We start from the raw sequence: 24,600 nt of genomic DNA on the forward strand, positions 1-24,600 counted from the left end.
AGGCTAAGACACAGCTCAAATCTTCTGCCCAGAACCGTGTGGAAACCAACCACAGGCAGAGAGAAGACTGTCGATTGCACGCGCAGCGATGACGCCAAGGGGACTGCAGTCAACTTGTTCTGCGTCTCCATACAGAGCAGCTGTTGTATTCCAGGGAGAGCTCTCTCATTCCCTTCCAAGCCAGTTTCTCCATCCTCTATTGACTTGGAAATAGCCTGTTTGTAACTGCAGAATTATCACTGATCTAGAAATTCTCCTCCAGTGTGAACCTGGAAGGGACACAGGCTTGTGGCTCAATTAAATGCTATCTTAGCCTCCAAAAGTCCAAATGTGAAAGGAAGTTGAGCACAGAATGAGTTCCCCATTGCTGATGAGTAAAAGACACACAGGTTTGGGCCAGGTTTCTTGGGACTATTCTTGGAGTACAAGGAAAAGGCAGTCTGAGGGAAGAAAGCCATACGATGGCTCATGACAGTCTGACAGGTGCTGGGGTAATGCCTGTCCTACCCCTTCCCCATGGAGATGGTGGGCTCCTGGTCAGTTTCCAGTCGAGGCAAGATTAGGGTACAGTCTTCTCTGAATCTGCTTTATCTCACATTCCCTAGAAATAAACCAAGCTTCTAAATGGTTTTCATGCCAATGATAAGCTGGGATTGAGCAGATATGCCAGCACTGACCTGGCCTAGACCAGTATTCAAGGTGGCCCAGGCAAGCAGAATCACTTGCCTCCAATCTAGAGGCAGAACAATCCGGAATCCCCAGGGGCCACTGCTCCTGAACTCGGCCACATGATGTCTGCAATTATTCCTTCTGCTGTAACCAAGACTGTGCCTCTTATAATCTCCTGCACAAAGGGATATAACTGGAATTTGGCTTTGATGGGAAAAATCAAAAATGTATTTCAAAGACGTAAAGCACGTAATACGATTTTTTTAAAAAAACTCTATTGACAGCATTAGTTATTAGGAAAATGCAAATCAAAAACACAGTGAGCTACCACTTCCCACACACTAGGATGGCAAGGATTAATTTTTAAAAAACCCCAGAAAATAGCAAGTGTTGGTGAGTATGTGGAAAACTTTAAGCCCTCGTGTATCGCTGGTAAGAATGTAAAGGGGCTTGGCCACTGCGGAAAATAGTTTGGCGGTTCCTCCAAAAGTTAAACACAGGATTACCATATGACCCAACAATTCCACTCCTTAGATAAACACCCCAAAGAACTGAAAACAGGTACTCAGATAAATCCCTGTACATGCGCGTTCACAGCGGCACCAATCACAACAGCCAAAAGCCAGGAGCGTTCCAGATGTCCATCAATGGTAGATGGATAAATAAACTGTGGTATATCCGTACAATGTAATATTACGCAGTCATAAAAGGGAATGAAGTACTGATACATGCTACAACATGGACGAACTGGAAAACATGATGCTCAGTGAAAGAAGCCACAAACAGTCACGTGTTGTATGATTCCATTTATATGAAATCTAGAACAGGTAAATCCGTAGAGAGAAAATGCAGATTGCCAGGGAGTGGGGGAAGGGATGGAGAGCGACCGCTTAATGAGGGCAGCGTTCCTTTCGGGGTGACAAAAATGTTCTGGAACTAGATTAAAGTCCTGGTTGCAAAAACACTGTGAATGGACTGAATGCCACTCAACTGCTCACATTAAAATGGTTAATTTTATATTATATGAATTTCACATCAATTAAATAAAACCTTGTTTTAAAACCTCTGTCAAGCCTGCACCTGACATCACTTGACTCACTTTTCTGAAGCCCTCCACACCTCTCCTGATTCCATCTCCTCCAGGACCTTCACCCATTAATTACACCCCACCTACCTACTCTCACATCTTGTCCGTTTCTTGCCTTCAGCTTATGCCAGTTCAATGCATCCACCACTCTATAAGCAAAAACTCTTCTTTGGACCCAATTTCCCACTGAGGATACCATCCCACTCTCTCCCCTGCCATTCAATGCCAAGCTTGTCAAAAAGGCAAGGCTCCGGGCTTCCCTGGTGGCGCAGTGGTTGAGAGTCCGCCTGCTGATGCGGGGGACGCGGGTTCGTGCCCCGGTCCGGGAAGATCCCACATGCCGCGGAGCGGCTGGGCCTGTGAGCCATGGCCGCTGAGCCTGCGCGTCCGGGGCCTGTGCTCTGCAACGGGAGAGGCCACAACAGTGAGAGGCCCGCGTACCGCAAAAAAAAAAAAAAAAAAAAAAAAAAGGCAAGGCTCGCCGCTTCTCCAAGCTCTTCCTTGCTCCCTGTTACCCAGCCGCCCCACCCCCCGACCATCACTGTCCTCCCAACCGCAAGGATCCAGGCGTGAATTCTGCAGCTTCTCCTCTCCAGGCGAGCAGGTCAATCTTCAGAAAGACAATTGCTCCATTTCCTTGATCCCCTTTACTATCTGTAAAGCTTGCCACAGTGTTTAACAGGAAGGTTGGTTTCAGCCGCTTTAGAAGATTTCTGTTATTTTAATTAGCCAGCTTTCACTTTATGCTTTTAACAGGATTTTAGGGACTGTTCAATTGGTTTTGGATGTGGCTCTTTGCCGGCTGCTGGCAGAGAAGGAAGAAGAGAGAAGGAGGGAAGAGAAGAGCCTCTGCCTTGGGGACCCGGGGGACAGTGGGCTGCTGATCCCAGCGTGGGCATTGGGGGGAGGGACGTCAAGGAGCAGACGAAGATGGAGAACTCGTCAAACTGGCTCTGAGCCAACTGAACCAGTGTTGTCACAAAGAAGCCATCTCCACAGAGGAGGGACAAAAGTTACAAAGTGCTTTTCAAGGGCAAAGAGAAAAAACAGAATTGTCCCAAACTAAACTGGAGTGTTCAGAAAAATAAGTTAAAAGTGCAGAAAGCAGGGCTTCCCTGGTGGCACAGTGGTTGAGAGTCCGCCTGCCGATGCAGGGGACACGGGTTCGTGCCCCGGTCCGGGAGGATCCCACATGCCGCGGAGCGGCTGGGCCTGTGAGCTGTGCCCGCTGAGCCTGCGCGTCCGGAGCCTGTGCTCCGCAATGGGAGAGGCCACAACAGTGAAAGGCCCGTGTACCGCAAAAAAAAAAAAAAAAAAAAAAAGTGCAGAAAGCCAATAAGGAGGTCCAGAGAAAAAAGTTAGCGGGAAAGCTTGGACCAGACAAGGGTTCTCAAACTGTGGCTTCCAGACCTCAGGAGAAGGGGCCCGAGACCCTATCAGGGGGTTGCCAACTAAAACTTGTCACTCACCATCTGGCACTAGAAGGATAGAGTCACTAACCACTGCTGCCACTGACCTTCAACACACTCTGAAAGGAGTTTGGGATGGAGACCAGGAAGGAGGCACTCGGTGCTCTGGGAAGAACTGGCACAACAAGCCTTCATAGTTAGATATTTTCAGGGGAAGATTCTATGAGCCCAATTTTTCTCTAGAAAAGCACTAAAATCATTAACGGAGACATGTGGTCCTCGTGAGTAGCATCAACCTTCTGCCAAAATGTGTTCTTGATTGCACGGGTCCCCCTTCCCCAAAATCACATATTTACTGACCTCTCCCCTACCTCTTCGGAGCACTTCCTCAGAGCTCTCTGAGAGGCTGTCTCCCAGGCCACAGTCCTCATTTTGCCCCCAGTAAAACTTAACTCACAACTCTCACGTTGTGCATTTTTTTTTCAGTCGACAGAGTTCACAAGGTCAAAACTATCTCATAATAATAGGAAAACACAGTGTGCCTTTTTCACTACTGATACCTCCCCACATGTCAAAGCCGTGTCTTTGCAGCAATGAACGATCTCTGAATCTTCAGCATCTTCAGGCATTTTGCAGGGAGAGGGGGGAAAAAGCCAGTCTCACTTAGAATGTCCTGGATGAGGCAATCAAAATTAAAATTTGATGAAACCTCAACGGGGAATGCACGTCTTTTTTTTAACATTCCCTGTCATGAAATGGGAGGTCTGCAAGCAGCACACCTGCTGCCCAGCAGCTGCCTCGAGAAACACACTCATGGGATTGTTAGAGCCATGACCTAACTATCTCGTTTTTCATGGAAAACCTTTTATCCTTGAAACAATGACTAACAGACAAAGTACTGTTATCCAGACTTGGCCCTCTGGCAGATATTTCCTCTCCAGTGAACACAGCGAGCCTGTCCCTTTAAGGAAAACAACCAATAGTTTTTGGTATCAGAGATAAAATTTGAACTTTTAAGGAATAATTAGAATTTTGGAAAACATTTATCTTCCATTATAAGCTTGACAGATTACCAATTCTTAAAGACTCTTCTGATGAGATTGGTGGCGATATCAATCACGGATGTGATTTCTTGTTATTGTATTATGAAATGTGTCAATATTTAGAAGCTCTGTATAACTCCAGTATTTTCCAAATGACCAATGTGTGATGTTATAAAAATCACTCATGGTTAGAAGATCCAAAGAGCAAGACATACCAATGGATTTTAATGTGACAGACAGCAAGAGCATTAATATGGTCCACATCCCACATACAATTAACCTCTAAGAATCTGTCACTTGTCTAATTTTGAAGTATTTTCAAGAAAAATATCCACAGGGTTTCCCTGGTGGCACAGTGGTTAAGAATCCGCCTGCCAATGGAGGCGACAAAGGTTCGAGCCCTGGTCAGGGAAGATCTCACATGCTGCGGAGCAACTAAGCCTGTGCGCCACAACTACTGAGCCCATGTGCCTAGAGCCCGTGCTCCGCAACAAAAGAAGCCACCGCACTGAGAAGCCCACGCACCGCAATGAAGAGTAGCCCCCGCTCGCCGCAACTAGAGAGAGCCCGTGTGCAGCAACGAAGACCCGATGCAGCCAAAAAAATAAATATATTTTTTAAAAAAGAAAAATATCCACAATTATCTGAAAAGGCTATTAAAACACTTCTCCTTTTTCCAACTAAACATCTGTGTGAGACTGAATTTTCTTCCTCTAGTTCAACCAAAACAACACATTGCAATAGACTGAATGTAAAAGCAAATGGAAAAATCCAGCTTTTTTCTTCTTTTAAGCCAGATGTTAAAGAGATTTGTAAAAGCAATGCCTCGCTTCTCACTAAATTCTTTTGCTTTGGAAAACGGTTACTTTTCATTAAACAGGGTTATTTTTGTTAACATGTGACGGGTCTATTAATTAAATGAAATAATAAATATTTTAATTCCTCAGTTTTAACTTAATGCAGTAAATGTCAACAGAAACCGCCCAATAAACAAAAGCTGTTTGGGTTCCTCAGTAACTTCTAAGAATGGAAAGGAGTGCCGAGACCAAAAAGTCAGAAAACCACTGGGTGAGTTTGGGACATAAAACTACAAACGTTGCATCCAGTGGACAAATCCTCAAGTGAGTCTGTGACTCGGCAGGTAGAAAAATGGGCCAAGATCTAAAGAAAAAGGACAAGGGAGGCCAGTGGGGAGCTATTTTGGGCCAGGAGGGCCAGGAGATTTCAAATAATACCATGTCGAAACCCCTAATGCTGCGCGCCATTAAGACACGTTAGTAACATACACCCAGAGCTCTCTGGTGTCTCTGTCTGGTTTGGGAAAAATTATGCTGCACTAACCCCTAACACATGACTTTCACTCCCAACCACCTAACACTCCACAACTGGGAAGGATAAACTGCAGAGCCATTCACCAACCCCACTCACTGATTCTCGAAACGCAAGAGGATGTCGCAGAAGGAATGGGGCAAACACCAGAATCAAACCGAAGCTCTAATTTCCTCGACTTCAGGGAAACAGATGAGTCCATTTATACTTTAAAGCCATACTAAGAACATGGTGGGGAACATTCAAAGGGTTTTTTCCTCCTCAAAGTCTGAAAGCAGTACCAAATTGCTGCAGATGGTCACTGGCTAGATATTTAATTAGAGGCTGAGGAAGTCGATAATGTTTCAGAGGAGATTTGGGCATCAGGGGAAGGTCAAGTTCAGTGATTTCCAAAGCCAGTTTTCTGACTTTTGACATCAAGAGAGCAGAGACCCTGGTGGTTTTCCTCGCCCTGTTTTGCTGGGGTGAAGCTCCGTGCCTGACACTTAGAGGTGCTCACAGAACATTGGATGAGGGATGGAAATGGGGAGAAATAAATGACTCTCCAAGATGGTAAGTGGAATGAACTTGTTTTTTGTGAGCAAGTGTGGCTGACAGTTTTCAGATCCCTAAAGAACGTGGTGTGCAGCCCCACCAGACGCCAGCGGCAAAGCCGCTTAGCTGCGTTATTCCCAGGGGCTTCCACTCAGCTCACTGACTTGTGGACTGAAAACTAGGACAAAAGGATAAGCATCTCAGGGAGAGGAAAGACAAGGAAAGCAAGCTCACCAAGTTCCAAAGAGATGGTTTTCTCCTCTCTGGAATAAAAGTCTAGTCAGAACCTTATTTCTGTATTCTAAAAGCTAGCCATTAAAATCTGAGAATAATAGTTACCTGTCTCCAATACAGAGTTATAGAATGAGTATCTCTCCTCTCTGTAAAGACTGAGCGTGTAAAGAACAGATTGTAAAATCAGGGGCTGCAAAAACAGTCCTGTAACTTTTCTGTTTTCCAACTGGAATTTTATAAGTCCTGGGGATGTAATGTACAGCATGGTGACTATAGTTAACAGTACTGTGTTTTATATCTCCAAGTTCTGAGACAGTAGACCTTTAAAGTTCTCATCACAAGAAAAAAAATTGTAACTATATGGTGATGGATGGTAACTAAACTTATTATGGTTTCACAATATATACATATATCGGATCATTTTGTTGTATACCTGAAACTAATGCAATCTTATGTCAATTACATCTCTGTAAACCTGGAGGTGGGGGGTTGTAATCTAAAAGAACAGGTTTGGGGCTACTTGTAAAAGGCTGCCTGCCACACCTGTAGGGATTTTCTCTTTCCCTGCGTTCCTCATCTCACCCATACCGGGATTTTCTCAAACTTTGCTCTAGAATAAGAGTCCCAGAGAGCTTACTCCCCTATTGTATTTTATGCCAAAGAAAACCATGGGACCCAGGTTGCTGAATCTTCTAAGTCTCTTTGGAAGGTCTTGAGTGACCTCTAATGTCTTGGTTGATTTCCATGGCATTTCACAAGGTTAGCAGCATCTCATCTCAGCCTCCACCCCCAGACCCACTGGTCCAGATCTGCACTTTTAACAAGATTCCCACATGTGCACATTAAACTTGGAGAAGTGCTGAACCAACAGGTCACGAGGTCAAATCATCTTAACCCGATGATGCCTGATTCTTCCCTGCGGTAAACGGTAAAACTTTACGTGAAGATGCTAAACAGGCACCAAGACTCACACTGAAATGCTGAAGGTCCCGCTAGAGGCCACACTGCCCAGCAGGGGGAGCCCTGGAGCAAAAGTCCAGAAATCTCCCTTCATTCTCCTGCCTCTACTATGAATTAGCTGTTGGGCTTTGGGCACGGAGCTTAAATCTCCCTTAGACCTCGGTTTCCTGGCGTTTAAAACAAAATAGGTGAAGAGGCCTCTAAAATCACCCTCCACTCTAAATGTTATGACCCTAGAAACGTCACCAGTGATCTAATCCTCACCCTAACATATTTGGAATGCCACCAGCCAATAATGCCTCTACAACTGTCAGCTTGGGGAGACACATTTCAACCTTCTGGGAAATGCTGATGCCAAACAGAAACTTGACAAGACATCTATCTTTTGGGACATAATTCACAATTTTTTTAATAATTTATAATAAGTGACTCAAAATGTTGTCATATATTTGTGGCAGGCAAAGATATGATCATCCTTCGGTCTGTAACATAAAAGGCAGCAATGGCTCTTTAATTACATTAGCACCAAGAATTATAATTTAGACACAAGTCCATGAAATTCTAGACGAGCTGATCCTTGACCATTGAAACAGCAACAACTGGGCTGAACTTTTTTTTTTTTCTGTTTGCCCATTTCCAAGTTTTAGATAATTTTTCTTTTTCTTTTTTTAACATCTTTATTGGAGTATAATTGCTTTACAATGATGTGTTAGTTTCTGCTTTATAACAAAGTGAATCAGCTATATGTATACATATATCCCCATATCCCCTCCCTCTTGTGTCTCCCTCCCACCCTCCCTATCCCACCCCTCTAGGTGGTCACAAAGCACCGAGCTGATCTCCCTGTGCTATGTGGCTGCTTCCCACTAGCTATCTGTTTTACATTTGGTAATGTATACATGTCCATGCCTCTCTCTTGCTTTGTCCCAGCTTACCCTTCCCCCTCCCCGTGTCCTCAAGTCCATTCTCTACGTGTGTCTTTATTCCTGTCCTGCCGCTAGTGAACTTACTTTTATGATCTCTGTATTTAGTCTGTTTCCAATATTTATTATTCTATTTTTGTTACCCATAAAAGTATTTTCTCTCTCAAAGGCCCACAAAGTGGTTCCTGCAAGTATAATCTGTGGGAGAAATCACCCATCTTTTATTAGCAAATAAATGGATCTCAAGACACCTTGATTTTGGCATTCAGCCTCTATACTCTGGCTCAGATGCTTTTAATGAGCGTTGTCCATAAGCTATTTGTTCAGTCAAGAGAAGGGTCCCCCCTTCCCTTAGAAGAATAAATTAGTCTTTTTTTCTGTCACGTCACTAACCACTGGCTCATCAAGTATTTTCCCATCCACTAGTGTGCTACTCTGACCCTCTCTTGCTGTGTTTTGTTCCCTACTTAAAGGAGAAATTCCTCTCCAGTGCCGGCAGAACCGTGGGGGACCTAACCCCACTATATACCAAACAGAACTTTTAAAAGCAACTCCACACTCTGTCAGCTGCTATTTTAGTGCTCAAAAGGATACAGTGAATGCCTTTCCTTTGATACTTTGATGGGCTTTCTCATCTATGCTGTCACCCCATTTCTTTCTCACAACCCTACCAGGTCTCAGGCCCTTTTCAAGGTCTCATGAGGGCCTTTTTATTCACACTGATGATGGTAGAAGAATTAGCTCTCAGAGAAGTGATGGACGAAAGAATATGACATCTATTTCTGCCCCCCCGGCACGTTGCTACTTCCTAACCTAAAGAGGAGTTCGCCACTGGTTTCAAACCAAGAAAAGAATGGCATCAAAGATTCCATTTGTTCAAATTATTCTGACCTATTTCTTTTTTAAATGATAGGGAAAGGATTGGCAATACTGCTTAAAATGCGCCTAAGGGGTTCCAGCAACAGTCTGGACCACACAATCTGTGAGAAGGCCTTAGATCAGAAAATATAATCTGATTCATGAGTTTATAAAACAAATACACCACGTCCTTTTCATGTTCCCATATTTACCGAACATATAACGCAAATTACATATCTAACTGAAAACCTAGAGAACTGGTTTCCCATCACATCTTTGTTCTTTTATTTATTCTGTTTGTTTAGTTCATAGGCAGTTTTTGAGCATCTCCCATGCAGAAAGCACCTTGCTAGTTGTTAGAATGGATACCAAGGGGACCAGATGTGACTCCTAATGTCAAGGAACTCACCATCTGAGATGTCCCTGGGAAACTCCCAATGATCCCACGTCTGAGCTGGATGTTTCTCTGGGCTCCCAGAACACACCTATAAGATTCTCCCAAAGCACACATTCCCACTGCTCTAATCCATGATTTACTGTCCAGCTCCCAGCTCCTGAACCTCCCAGCTCCTTCCCAAAGGGCATGCCTTATATGAGCATCGCCCAGAGCCTAGGGCAGTACCAGGCCCATGACAAGCAGTGACTCTGCCCAGGAAGTGGCATGTGAACTAAAGTGAACACAAGTAATAACGTGTGTATGAAATAGAAGCATAAACCAAATGTCATGTGTCTCATAAGAAAAATAAAATGTACAGGGCTTGAGAGGAGGGAGTTTGCACTGGGGGATGAGGGACAGCTTCCAGAAGCAAAAAGATTTTGAGCTGAGCCTGAAATATATTTGGGCAGGTGGAAGGGCAGGGGGCAGAGGGCAGCTGAGCATTCCAGATGGAGGAAACAGCATGAGCAAAACCAGGGAGATGCGAGAGAGGAATCGGGACGGGGAGGGCGGGACGTGCAGGGGTTGAGAGAGGGGCCGAGGCTGGAAGGTGACCAGGCTCCCAACTCACGGCTGGCTCGTTGCTCTGCTCTGTGAGTCAGAGCTGAAGTAAACAAACCTCAGAAACGGGAATTCACTGGGAGCCCTGCCAAAGGGGCAAGAGCTTTTGAAAAAGGGAAAAAGATGGAGAGGCACGCTGATAGGAGACAGACAGGCTCCTGGAAGGACAGTGGCCCTTACCTAGACCACATGGGGTGTGGAGCAAGGACAGCAGGTGTTATCAAGCAACAGATAAAGCAACCGGTTCAGGCCAATGACTTATTTCTAAACCCAACCTAACCGGAAACACTCATCTGTAGGAAGACCAGGACTTCCTAGGGCTTGAGTCTTTGCCTTCCAAGAGGAGGGAGGGAGGTCACAGAAGGTCAGGAATCTCCGGAAGTCAACACTCCAGCGCTCTGCTCATGCACGGGCCCACACCTCAAGACAGAACTAAGCCACCAGCTCTAGAAGGGATTAAGAATGGCTCCTTGCCATGAGGCCGGCTCAATTCTTTCTCAAAACAAAGTCTGAGTAGTCAGCTCTAGTTTCCCATCTAAACAGCCTAAGGATGATGGATTCAGAAGGCAAGCACTAGACAGGTTTCTAAGGAATCTTCTAAGAATGGAGGCCTGACCCCATTCACCTATCAATATAGACCAGGGCCAATGAATAGGAAAGCTTTGTGATATGGACTGAACCATTATATCACTTAACAGCATTTATCTTTTTGACTGGCTTCGCGTGACCTTGAAATTATTAACAATGAAATCTTGGAATACAAATATGGTGCATATTTGCTCTAGGGAATCAGCAAGAATAGGAAGACGGTAAGCATGGCTCTTGAGACCTCTATTTCCAGAATTATGATCCACTGTCAACTTTTGCATCAGACTTGCCTGGCTGCCCAACAAAAGGCATCATGATCTGAGTGGTGGGCCTGGAATAGGACTTTTGTCAAGAGCCTCAGGTAAATCTTAGGCAAAGTAAAATTTAAAACCAATCCTTTAACTTTGTTGGGCAAAAGGTGCAATTGGGTAGAAAGGGAGCAACAATGATTCAGAGAAAAAAAGTGGAGAGAATCTTGTGACGGTTAATTTTATGTGGCAACTTGGATGGGCCATGGTGTCTAAGTAACTGATCAAACATTATTCTGGATGTTTCTGTGAGGGTATGTTTGGATGAGATTTACATTTAAACCGGTGGATTTAGAGTAAAGCAGATTGCCCTCCACAATAAGGGTGGGCCTCGTCCAATCAGTTGAGGTCTGAATGGAACAAAAGGCTGACCTCCCCCAGCAAGAGGAATTCTGCCTTCAGACTTCTCCTGCAACATCAGCTCTTCCTGGTTCACCAGCAGACTGTCTCTGTACTAGAACTGCAACTCTTTCCTGAGTCTCCAGCCCAGCAGCCTCCCTCATCAGATTTTGGATTCCCCAAGACGCCATAATGGTAGAGCCACAATGAACCAATTCCTCAAAATAAATCTCCTTAATTGATTGATTTATATATATGTGTGTGTGTGTGTGTGTGTGTGTGTGTGTGTGTGTGCATGTACACATATATAATAAACATTAAAATTACATACATAAATTTTAAATCTATATATATACATAGATATCATATATATACATAGAGAGGGAGAGATAGAGATATATCCTCTTGGTTCTATTTCTCTGGAGAACCCTGATTAATACACATCTCATGCTCTTGAGAGACAGGGTCATGGAACCCAAATGGATCTAAAGAAGGCTGAAGGCCCACACCAGCAAAGAGCCCTGACAGTCACCTATAAGGTAATTAAGGAATCATTAAAATAGGCAGCAGCCAACCTTGGTGACAAAGTTCAAGAAGAAGTAGTGGTCAACAGTCAAATTTTTTTTCATAAAGAGAAGATAAGAATCAACCCTTGTAACAAAAGCAGTTTTCAAATACTACAGTGTTACAGTAAACTTTTTTTTTTTTTTTTTTTGGCGGTATGCGGGCCTCTCACTGTCGTGGCCCCTCCCGTTGTGGAGCACAGGCTCCGGACGCGCAGGCTCAGCAGCCATGGCTCACGGGCCCAGCCGCTCCGCGGCATGTGGGATCTTCCCGGACTGGGGCACCAACCCGTGTCCCCTGCATCGGCAGGCGGACTCTCAACCACTGCGCCACCAGGGAAGCCCTATAGTAAACATTTTAAAAGACCTTCCCAGGTTGGTGGGATATCTAAGAACAGCAAGCAAAAGCTTTATCACAAACCACCCATCACTCAAAACTGAAATATCCTCCAGCCAAAGCACATCTAACAAAAGAGAAATGAGCCCCATTACAAAATGAGAGTAGCGTGGAAGTAACAGAATTGCTTTTATCTTGATGAACGATCTAACAAAAGATATAAAAATGATGAGAAACAATAAAACTAAACCACCAAATACAGTTCTTTTCGTTTGGTACGACAGATTCTTGCATTAGGTGGAAGGCTGGGCTACGTAACTCCTAATTTTGAGAAACAGTAAAAAGAAACTTGAGAACAACAATCTTTTATTGCTAGCAACAGCGTAAGCTGCTACAACAGCCAAAACAACAATCACAGAAAACCACGGGACTCGAGTGGACACAGAAGAGATGCCCCGCCTTCCCATTCCCACTGCTGCCGTGGCTCTTCAACCCCCCAGCGTCTTTTGGGGAACAGTGAGACTGGCCTCCAGATGTTTCTCATCAAGATAACAATGTGGTAGGTCTGTAAATGGACATGGTAATTCCGGCCTGATCATTTGCTTAGAGTCACCAGGGGTTATTATCATGTCTCAGACAGGATGACTGGCCACAGTTTCCTTAAATTCACTGAAGGTAAATGCAGGCTTTGACAGAATCAACAACAGCAGAGTTCTATACTTTAGAAGCACCTGGTGTGGAACTGGGAGGTAGGGGCAGGGGGCAGAGGGGTTATCTCGGGAAGGGGCACTCAGGAGCTGGTACCCATAACGGAGCTGTGCTGATATTAGCATGGATTCCAAGGCTTTTGAGTCATTTTCTCACAAAAAAACAAAGCACTCTGGCAACGTTTGCCAAGTTACGTGCCAGGTGCTCAATACTGCTACTGCCTTTGCAACGAGTCCATTCTAAGCCACCAGGCAGAGCCTCTTAGCTAGAGCTTTCACACAGATGAGACTCCCGGGCAGGCTGCACGCCACCAACACGCATGTGTTAAGATAACAGGGTGACTGCTTTTCGGATGAAAAGTTTCCCCGGAAGCGTCATCCATTAAAGAGAAAGCGCACAAGGTGTCTCAACCACTGTGTCAGCCCGAGATTCTAAAGACAGCCCTCGGTCCCTCGTTGAAGACGTTTCTCTGTCACCAATATGATCTTTTCAAGGGCTAATGGGGCCGCAGAATTGTTCACCGGGAATATTAAGAATGAATTTGGGCAAGACCCGTGTGCCTCCGCTTTGCAGCCTCACTTGGAGGGTCTGACCTCTTCCACCTCGAGCAGTTGCATTCCTCAGCCTCTCAGGTTCACCTCTTCTAGAACCTCCTTATCAGATAAGCTCCCCACTCCTTCCATCTGACATAGCTTGAATCTCCTAATCAGATAAGTTCGCCACTGCTTCCACGTTTTTGTACCCCTCCCTAGCCTTGATGGTCATAGAAGAACACTCAATACCCTTTACTTTGTTTATTTTTGCATAGAAGGAGTTGATAAATAAAGCTTCCCCTCAGGACAGAAACGAGGCAAGCCCAAGTTGGCCGAGACAGAAGAAAACGGGACCTACAGGGCAGGCTCGGCTTGTGAAAGAAATCTCACGCTTCACCTCCTGGCTTCGCGCCAGTCACTCTCCCTTCCCCCAGGGATCTGGCTGTGGCTTTGGTTTACCCTCGTGCCCCTTTTCAAAGATTTATCAGAAATTATTATCCCTGCTACTTTCTTGGGTTCCTAACCACATTCTGCCTCCTACAGGGGACATCTTACGAGAAAATGGTATATTTAAGCCCCTGCAATGTTACATCGAAGACATAGGTTTCCCAAGACAACATGAGCAGTACTCGAAAGTGTCTTCAACAGCCCTTTAGTCCATTAGCCCCAGACCTCTCACGTCTAAGTTCACACCACTGTTACTGCACGTGCTGACATTACCACAAGGAGGTGTCACCAAAGAAAATTTACCTGTGTTACCCTTCACATTGGTCTAAAATAAACCATGCTCTTTGTGGATTTGGGGAACCCACTTTCATGTAGCATGAACCTCAATATAAATCTGTGTAGAACTGGGGAGAGGGGAATGGAGAAAAAGATGCAGGAGTTGGACGTAGCAAGTGGTGAGACAGATGGGAGTCCCTTAATGGAACAGGGCCCCTGGTAAGGTGCAGAGTCTCCCTGTCTCACCCTGATCGGGTGGAGCCTGGACTCCACCTGCCGAGATTGTTCTAAGGGAGCCCTATAGTGACGGAGACTAGCTTCCGGGATGGCTGGTCCTTTCCTGGTCTGACTCTTGGTCCCCGTCACTTGGGACATGTCCTCAGCCCCTGTCCCCTGCCCACGTGACCTCAGCTGCTAAAAAGAAGAGGGGACGGGGCTCAGGTCTTCCAGAGTTGATGGCGCTGGTCCATGAAGGCCAAACACAGTGAGTCAGCCTTCTAGCCCCTACCTCCTCCCCGTTCCTCCTCTTACTTTTCCTTTACTTCTGTAACTCTGCTGTCGGCCCTGGAGACGTGCAAAGTCTAAGGAGGGAATTGGGTCGCAAATGGGAAGGAGATGACTCTGTCTTAGCTTTTCTTTCTTCTGCTTCTCAATTCTGCTACCAGATATGATAATACTTCTCACAAAATCCTTACGTGATACCAAAATGAGGAGGTCCAGCACTGCACAACTTTTTTAGTACTTCGTTTAAAAATTATATGGAAATTTATATATCTGTATGTTGCATACAAATAACTAAAACCAGAAATTCGGGGAGACTTTCAGCAAATGCACTTGCTCTCTCCTCCTTCCTCCTTTATATATATATATACACACATACACACACACATATGTATATGTATATGTGTGTGTGTATATGTGTGTGTGTAGGTGTGTGTATATGTGTGTGTATATGTGTCTGTGCACGTATATGTGTGTGTGTATATATATATGTGTGCCTGTGTTTATATGTAAATGTAGCCTTATGTAAATATACATTTTTAAAGCTCCCAGGTGTCCCCTCACCTCTGATGGCTTCGTGGTGCACCTTCCTCTCCCCGAGCACTCCAGGTCGTTTGCGTGGCTCTCTCCTGGTGCACAGGTGCTGGGCTTCACCACCAGAGTCAAGCGCAAAGCCACGATAGATTTAGTAACAGAATTATTCACAAAACCTAAAAGAAAATGGGACAATAGTAAACGTAAAGCCAACCAGCATTCTTCTGACAAGGCTATGACTACAGTTTACACAACATTCAAGTATGGCAAACAAAACAAAATGCAGTAAGTTAAACCACGGCATAAAAGCGCGTGGCTAGTGGCCATTCAGACCTCGGGCCCTTAAGGTAGGCTACTCTTCCCAAGCATCATGAGGGATGCCGGTCGCCAAGGAAAAGGAGCGCCAGGCACTCCGTCATCACCTTAGCTGCTTTGCTTTGCTCCTGTTCCTGCCCTCTGTGGGCCACCCTGTCTCTGAATTCCATCCCTGCATTAGCACCTTAGAATTCTCTCTGCTTTTGAACTCGTCTTTTCCCTGGCGAGCCACGTGCTTGCATCTCCCTACTCCCTGTCTTCCTGGCTGCTCCGAATAGTCGCAAGCCCTAAATCTCCCCCACCCACCCTGCTCTATGGGTCTGCCCGAGCAGCTCAGTGCCCTCAAGAGGGGGCATGCAACATGGGTCACATTCTATGTTGGGTTTTCTCATAAATATCTACTTGATCACCAATCTGACTGTGCTGTATCAATTTCAGTTACGTGGTTTTAACCATCTAATAAAACAGGACCAATCATAGTTGAACACTGATCATAAAAGCACTAATGTGTCCTATTTATCACTGAATGATCTTTATGTCAAGTGCAGCTATTTGTACATGGTTGGTAGCAATAAATATGGAATAAATAATAGTCTCCAACTGGCATGAGGAAATAATACTGTAAGTACTGTGCACCAGTGATATAATTATTTCATTAAGAGAGTGTACCTTTTTCTAATAAGAATATTCATTTATTTAGGAATGATTTTTAACTTCAAAATGAACAACTTATAATTAACACCTGCATCACCCAGGAGAAAGACTCCTGCATTACCCAGAAAAGGTGCTTAAGACAAGGGGGTGGAAATGATTCTAGACAGCCATGCCTCTCTAAGCCCCAATTTTCTTTTTTTCTGGGACTCTTTTCACATCAAAAAAGAATGCTTTTTATGATGACAGCTGGACACAGGCAGGAAGTGAGGCTGTCTGGGAAATGGGGCAACATGATCACCCTGCTCCTTGGACCCTAAGGAACATGCAGGGACAAATCTGCAAAGGGCAAAGCACTACATTAGTGCAAGGGATGTTTTTAGCAGGCAGAAGATGGGTTCAAAACAGCAGCAGAGGATTTAATCCTGTTCACAAGCATCAAGGTTATGTTGGGAAATTTGTGCAAGTCCGAGTGGAGTGGAGACACACCTCAACTTCAAGTTTGGAATTAGGAGCCAAGTATCTCTTAGTGTCTCAGTAAAGACAGGCACTGCTGGTCTGACACGGAGTAGTATTTTACATCCACAGAGAACTAGTTGCTTTCTTCCTAAGATTTCCTATTGAAAACTTTATGGTAAATTGGCTTTGGGACAGAATGAAAAGGACGGTTTAGGCAAACACATCTCCTTTGTAGAGCTTTCTACTTCTTGGTCACGGTCCCGCATCACACAGACACCTCAAACCTCCTCCCGGCACCTGCAAACGCCCTGCTCATTCCAACTCTGTAAACGTTCCCACGGTGCCTCTTTGCCTGGAATACACTGTGATCCTTCTCCAGTGATCATAGCTCAGTTCTCATCCTAGTCACAAGTCTTTCCCCAATACCCCAGCCCCCTCCCAGCTCAACCATGTCCACCTGCACTCAAGTACATACTGTTCCTACAGGTCCCTGATTATTTTATGTCTTGGATGGTTACGTGTCGAAACACCTTTACTGAAACTTCCTTGAGGGCAAGGGACAAGTCTCAGAGAAGTGGCAAGTAGGAAGTCAGGATACAGGTGCACATAGGACCAGAGCAGTAAAGGCAAGTCCCAAAGAGGAGTTTCCAGAATGTGTTATCATCCAACAAGTCCACTTGGAAGAAGAGCCATCATTAGAATACATAAATTCCAGTTTACTAAAAAAACTGCTTATCAACTTTGATAGAGAAATAGAGCCTGGTACAATGTAGAAGTGCTACCGGAATTCTTATTTTAAAAGACATTTTTACACATAAAGTAGTGGAGGTAAAAATCAGGTAGTAATTATAAAGGTATTTTTCATCTCTTTGCTCTGTTCTCTAGCTTCACATTAAATTATTTGAAAAATCTATACCATCTGTCTCCTTACTAAGCATTTAGATCGCAGAATGCTCTATAATTCTCTAGAAGAGGCCTCTCTCCAAAGGTTATTTTAAAAATTCTTTTCAACTGTTAAATTTACTGAGCCAGTAGAAATTCAACTGAGGTGGCCCTGAACCAAGATGGCGGAGTATAAGGACGTGCTCTCACTCCCTCTTGTGAGAACACCAGAATCACAACTAACTGCTGGACAATTATCAACAGGAAGACACTGGAACTCACCAAAAAAGGTATCCCACATCCAAAGACAAAGGAGAAGCCACAATGAGACAGTAGGAGGGGCGCAATCACAGTAAAATCAAATCCAATAACTGCTGGGTGGGTGACTCACAGACTGGCGAACACTTAAACCACAGAAGTCCACCCACTGGAGTGAAGGTTCTGAGCCCCACATCAGGTTCCCAACCTGGGGGTCCGACTATGGGAGGAGGAATTCCTAGAGAATCGCACTTCGAAGACTAGTGGGATTTGACTGAAGGACTTTGACAGGACTGGGGGAAACAGAGACTCCACTCTTGGAGGGCACACACAAAGTACTGTGCACATTGGGACCCATGGGAAGGAGCAGTGACCCCTGGGGAGACTGAACCAGACCTACCTGCTAGTGTTGGAGGGTCTCCTCCAGAGGCGGGGGGTGGCTGTGGCTCACCGTGGGGACAAGGACACTAGCAGCAGAAGTTCTGCGAAGTACTCCTTGGTGTGAGCCCTCCAAGAGGCTGCCATTAGCCCCACCAAAGAGCCCAGGTAGGCTCCAGTGTTGGGTTGCCTCAGGTCAAACAACCAACAGGGAGGGAACCCTGCCCCACCCATCAGTAGTCAAGTGGATTAAAGTGTTACTGAGCTCTACCCACCAGAGCAACAGTCAGCTCTACCCACCACCAGTCCCTCCCATCAGGAAACTTGCACAAGCCTCTTAGATAGCCTCATCCACGAGAGGGCAGACAGCAGAAGCAAGAAGAACTACAATCCTGCAGTCTGTGGAACAAAAACCACATTCACAGAAACACAGACAAGATGAAAAGGCAGAGAGCTATGCACCAGATGAAGGAACAAGATAAAACCCCAGAAAAAAAACTAAATGAAGTGGAGATAGGCAACCTCCCAGAAAAAGAATTCAGAATAATGATAGTGAAGATGATCCAGGACCTCAGGAAAAGAATGGAGGCAAAGACTGAGAAAATGCAAGACATGTTTAACAAACACCTAGAAGAATTAAAGAACAAACAGAGATGAACGATACAATAACTGAAATGAAAACTACACTAGAAGGAATCAATAGCAGAATAACTGAGGCAGAAGAACAGATAAGCGACCTGGAAGACAGAATGGTGGAATTCACTGCTATGGAACAGAATAAAGAATGAAAAGAAACGAAGACAGCCTAAGAGACCTCTGGGACAACATTAAATGCAACAACATTTGCATTATAAGGGTCCCAGAAGGAGAATAGAGAGAGAAAGGACCCGAGAAAATATATGAAGAGATTATAGTTGAAAACTTCCCTAACATGGGAAAGGAAATAGCCACCCAAGTCCAGGAAGCGCAGCGAGTCCCATACAGGATAAACCCAAGCAGAAACAAGCCGAGACACATAGTAATCAAATTGGCAAAAATTAAAGACAAAGAAAAATTACTGAAAGCAGCAAGGGAAAAATGACAAATAACATACAAGGGAACTCCCGTAAGGTTAACAGCTGATTTCTCAGCAGAAACTCTACAAGCCAGAAGGGAGTGGCATGATAAACTTAAAGTGATGAAAGGGAAGAACCTACAACCAAGATTACTCTACCCGGCAAGGATCTCATTCAGATTCAATGGAGAAATCAAAAGCTTTACAGACAAGCAAAAGCTAAGAGAATTCAGCACCACCAAACCAGCTCTACAACAAGTGCTAAAGGAACTTCTCTAAGTGGGAAACACAAGAGAAGAAAAGGACCTACAAAAATAAACCCAAAACAATTAAGAAAATGGTAACAGCAACATACATATTGATAATTACCTTAAATGTAAATGGATTAAATGCTTCAACCAAAAGACAAAGACTGGCTGAATGGATACAAAAATAAGACCCATATATATGCTGTCGACAAGAGACCCACTTCAGACCTAGGGACACATACAGACTGAAAGTGAGGGGATGGAAAAAGATATTCCATGCAAATGGAAATCAAAAGAAAACTGGAATAGCAATACTCGCATCAAATAAAATAGACTTTCAAATAAAGAATGTTACAAGAGACAAGGAAGGACATTACGTAATGATCAAGGGATCAATCCAAGAAGAAGATATAACAATTATAAATATATATGCACCCAACATAGGAGCACCTCAATACATAAGGGAACTGCTAACAGCTATAAAAGCGGAAATTGACAGTAACACAATAACAGTGGGGGACTTTAACACCTCACTTACACCAATGGACAAATGAAAACAAATAAGGAAACAGAAGCTTTAAATGACACAATAGACCAGATAGATTTAATTGATATTTATAGGACATTCCATCCAAAAACAGCAGATTACACTTTCTTCTCAAGTGCGCATGGAACATTCTCCAGGATACATCACATCCTGGGTCACAAATCAAGCCTCGGTAAATTTAACAAAATTGAAATCATATCAAGCATCTTTTATGACTACAACACTATGAGATTAGAAATCAATTACAGGGAAAAAATGTAAAAAACACAAACACATGGAGGCTAAACAATATGTTACTAAATAACCAAGAAATCACTGAAAAAATCAAAGAGGAAATCAAAAAATACCTAGAGACAAATGACAACAAAAACATGATGATCCAAAACCTATGGGATGTAGCAAAAGCAGTTCTAAGAGGGAAGTTTATAGCTATACAAGCCTACCTCAAGAAACAAGAAAAATCTCAAATAAACAATCTAACCCTACACCTAAAGGAACTAGAGAAAGAAGAACAAACAAAACCCAAAGTTAGCAGAAGGAAAGATATCATAAAGTTCAGAGCAAAAATAAATGAAATAGAAACAAAGAAAACAATTGCAAAGATCAATAAAAATAAAGCTGGTGTTTTGAGAAGATAAAATTGATAAACCATTAGCCAAACTCATCAAGAAAAAGAGGGAGAGGACTCAAATCAATAAAATTAGAAACGAAAAAGGAGAAGTTACAACAGACACCGCAGAAATACAAAGCATCCTAAGAGACTACTACAATCAGCTCTATGCCAATAAAATGGATAACCTGGAAGAAATGGACAAATTCTTAGAAAGGTATAACCTTCCAAGACTGAACCAGGAAGAAATAGAAAATATGAACAGACCAATCACGAGTAATGAAATTGAAACTGTGACTAAAAATCTTCCAACAAACAAAAATCCAGGACCAGATGGTTTCACAGGTGAATTTTATCAAACATTTAAAGAAAAGCTAACACCCATCCTTCTCAAACTCTTCCAAAAACTTGTGGAGGAAGGAACACTCCCAAACTCATTCTATGAGGCTACCATCACCCTGATACCTAAACCAGATAAAGATACTACAAAAAAAGAAAATTACACACCAATATCACTCAAGAATATAGATGCAAAAATCCTCAACAAAATACTAGCAAACAGAATCCAACAACACATTAAAAGGATCATACACCATGATCAAGTGGGATTTATCCCAGGGATGCAAGGATTCTTCAATATACACAAGTCAGTCAATGTGATACACCATATTAACAAACCGAAGAATAAAAAATATATGATCATCTCAATAGATGCAGAAAAAACTTTTGACAAAATTCAACACCCACTTATGATAAAAAGTCTCCAGAAAGTGGGCATAGAGGGAACCTACCACAACATAATAAAGGTCATATATGCAAACCCACAGCAAACATCATTCTCAATGGTGAAAACTGAAAGCATTTCCTCTAAGATCAGGAACAAGACAAGGATGTCCACTCTCACCACTGTTATTTAACATCGTTTTGGAAGTCCTAGCCACGGCAGTCAGAGAAGAAAAAGAAATAAAAGGAATACAAATTGGAAAAAAAGAAGTAAAACTGTTTGCAGATGACATGATACTCTACATAGAGAATCCTAAAGAGGCCACCAGAAAACTACAAGAGCTAATCAATGAATTTGGTAAAGTTGCAGGATACAAAATTAATGCATAGAAATCTCTTGCATTCCTATACACTAATGATGAAAAATCTGAAAGAGAAATTAAGGAAACACTCCCATTTACCACTGCAACAAAAAGAATAAAATACCTAGGAATAAACCTACCTAAGGAGGTAAAAGACCTGTATGCAGAAAACTATAAGACACTGATGAAACAAATCAAAGATGATACCAACAGATGGAGAGATATACCATGTTCTTGGATTGGAAGAATCAATATTGTGAAAATGACTATACTACCCAAAGCAATCTACAGATTCAATGAAATCCCTACCAAATTACCAATGGCATTTTTTACAGAACTAAAACAAAAAATCTTAAAATTTGAATGGAGACACAAAAGAGCCTGAATAGCCAAAGCAGTATTGAGAGAAGAAAATGGAGCTGGAGGAATCAGACTTCCTGACTTCAGACTATACTACAAAGCTACAGTAATCAAGAAAATATGGTACTGGCACAAAAACAGAAATATAGATCAATGGAACAGGATAGAAAGCCCAGAAATAAACCCACGCACCTATGGTCAACTAATATATGCCAAAGGAGGCAAGGATATACAATGGAGAAAAGACAGTCTTTTCAGTAAGTGGTGCTGGGAAAACTGGACAGCTACATGTAAAAGAATGAAATCAGAACACTCCCTAACACCATACACAGAAATAAACGCAATGGATTAGAGACCTAAATGTAAGACCAGGCACTATAAAACTCTTAGATGAAAACATAGGAAGAACACCCTTTAACATAAATCACAGCAAGATCTTTTTTGATCCACTTCCTAGAGTAATGGAAATAAAAACAAAAATAAACAAATGGGATCTAATGAAACTTCAAAGCTTTTGCACAGCAAAGGAAACCATAAACAAGATAAAAAGACAACTCTCAGAATAGGAGAAAATATTTGCAAAGGAATCAACGGACAAAGGATTAATCCCCAAAATATATAAACAGCTCATGCAGCTCAATACTAAAAAAACAAATAACCCAATCCAAAACTGGGCATATGACCTAAATAGACATTTCTCCAAAGAAGACATACAGATGGCCAAGAAGCACATGAATAGCTGCTCAACATCACTAATTATTAGAGAAATGCAAATCAAAACTACAATGAGGTATCACCTCACACCAGTCAGAATGGGCATCATCAGAAAATCTACAAACAACAAATGCTGGAGAGGGTGTGGAGAAAAGGGAACCCTCTTGCACTGTTGGTGGGAATGTAAATTGATACATTTACTATGGAGAACAGTATGGAGGGTCCTTAAAAAACTAAAAATAGAATTACCATGTGATCCAGCAATCCCACTACTGGGCATATACCCAGAGAAAACCATAATTCAAAAAGACACATGCACCCCAGTGTTCATTGCAGCACTATTTACAATAGCCAGGTCATGGAAGCAACCTAAATGCCCATCGACAGATGAATGGATAAAGAATAAGTGGTACATATATACAATGGAATATTACTCAGCCATAAAAAGGAACGAATCTAGGTCATTTGTAGAGACGTGGATGGACCTAGGGACTGTCATGCAGAGTGAAGTAAATCAGAAAGAGAAAAACAAATACCGTATATTAACGCATATATGTGGAACCTAGTAAAATGGTACAGATGAACCGGTTTGCAGGGCAGAAATAGAGACACAGATGTAGAGAACAAACATATGGACACCAAGTGGGGAAAGCGGCGGAGGGTGGGGGTGGTGGTGTGATGAACTGGGCGATTGGGATTGACATGTATACACTGATGTGTATAAAATTGATGACCAATAAGAAGCTGCTGTATAAAAAAATAAATAAAATAAAATTTAAAAATAAAAAAAATGCTGCTTAAAACTATAAATTAAAATCTTCTCCTGATTCAGTCAAAAAAAGAAATTCAATTGAATGAGCAGTTTAAAATATGCACAGTATAGTTTTCTAAATAGTTCGCTTCCATTTCCTGAAAGAACATTTCCTGCGCTCACTTCTCCAAACCCAGCACTGTATTAGATTCTAAGGTTAGAGAGAGAAGTCACCTTTGGTTTGTGTCACTCCACACTTTGGTCAAGAGCCGTGGTCCTTAACTAGTTTAGAAACCAGAAGCTTTATATTTTTGCAGGCGCTTTTTCCAAGTACATATTTCCAGGTTCCAACATAAGTGATTCAGTGTCAATGGTCTTGGCTGGGCCCCTGTAAGCATGTTATTTATTTTTTTAAATTTTTGTAAATAAGGTTTTATTAGAATATAGTCTATTCATTTATGTACATATTGTCTGGACTTCTTTTGCACTGTGACTGAGTTGAGTAGTTGTAACAGAGACTGGATGGTCCACAAAGTCTAAAATATTTACTACCTGGAGCCACACTGAAAAGATCTGTGACCACCATGGTAGGCACTGGGCATACATGGATAAAAGATGGATGTCATATACGTCCTCGTGGAATTTACAGTCCAGCAGGGAAACCCAGAAGATAAAGTGAGCGATATAGTTATCTGGGTCAGGAGCATCTGACCTAGCCTAAGGGGAGCAAGAAAGGCTTTCTAGGGAAAGTGTGGTGAAGCTGAGTTTCAAAGGATATGTGGAAACTCATCAGGCGAAGGAAAAGGGAGAATAGTGTCACGATCAGAGGAAATAACTTTACATACGTATGTATATATGTGTGTGTGTGTGTCTGTGCGCATGTATGTATGTAACGTAATTTCTCTCAGTGCTTGGTGTTGTCCTCAGTACGTTCTGGTTTTCAATGTAGTTGACTATCCAATAATTATTGCTTAAAAGCCCTTGACTCTGAATCTTTAGGGTAGAAACCTTCAGCTCACTCCCTTCCAGGGGTCCCCCATTGCACAGTGAGCCCTAGTTCTAGAAGTGATTCGAGATGCCTCAGGGCAGCAGTGGGAACACTTCGTTTGAG

General features: G+C 43.0%; 1 protein-coding gene across 2 annotated transcripts in view; it reads right to left on the bottom strand.

Moving 5' to 3' along the window:
- Nucleotides 1-24,600, bottom strand: part of DNER (delta/notch like EGF repeat containing) — a 326,041-nt gene that overhangs the window by 139,891 nt on the left and 161,550 nt on the right. For both annotated transcript variants that reach the window (XM_079924540.1, XM_079924541.1), the window contains exon 5: nucleotides 15,208-15,353. In XM_079924540.1, the coding sequence (XP_079780666.1) occupies nucleotides 15,208-15,353 (146 nt within the window). The remainder of the gene's footprint in view (nucleotides 1-15,207; nucleotides 15,354-24,600) is intronic.

Source organism: Stenella coeruleoalba, assembly GCF_951394435.1.
Source record: "Stenella coeruleoalba genome assembly, chromosome: 6".
In the NCBI taxonomy this organism is placed as follows: Eukaryota; Metazoa; Chordata; class Mammalia; order Artiodactyla; family Delphinidae; genus Stenella; species Stenella coeruleoalba.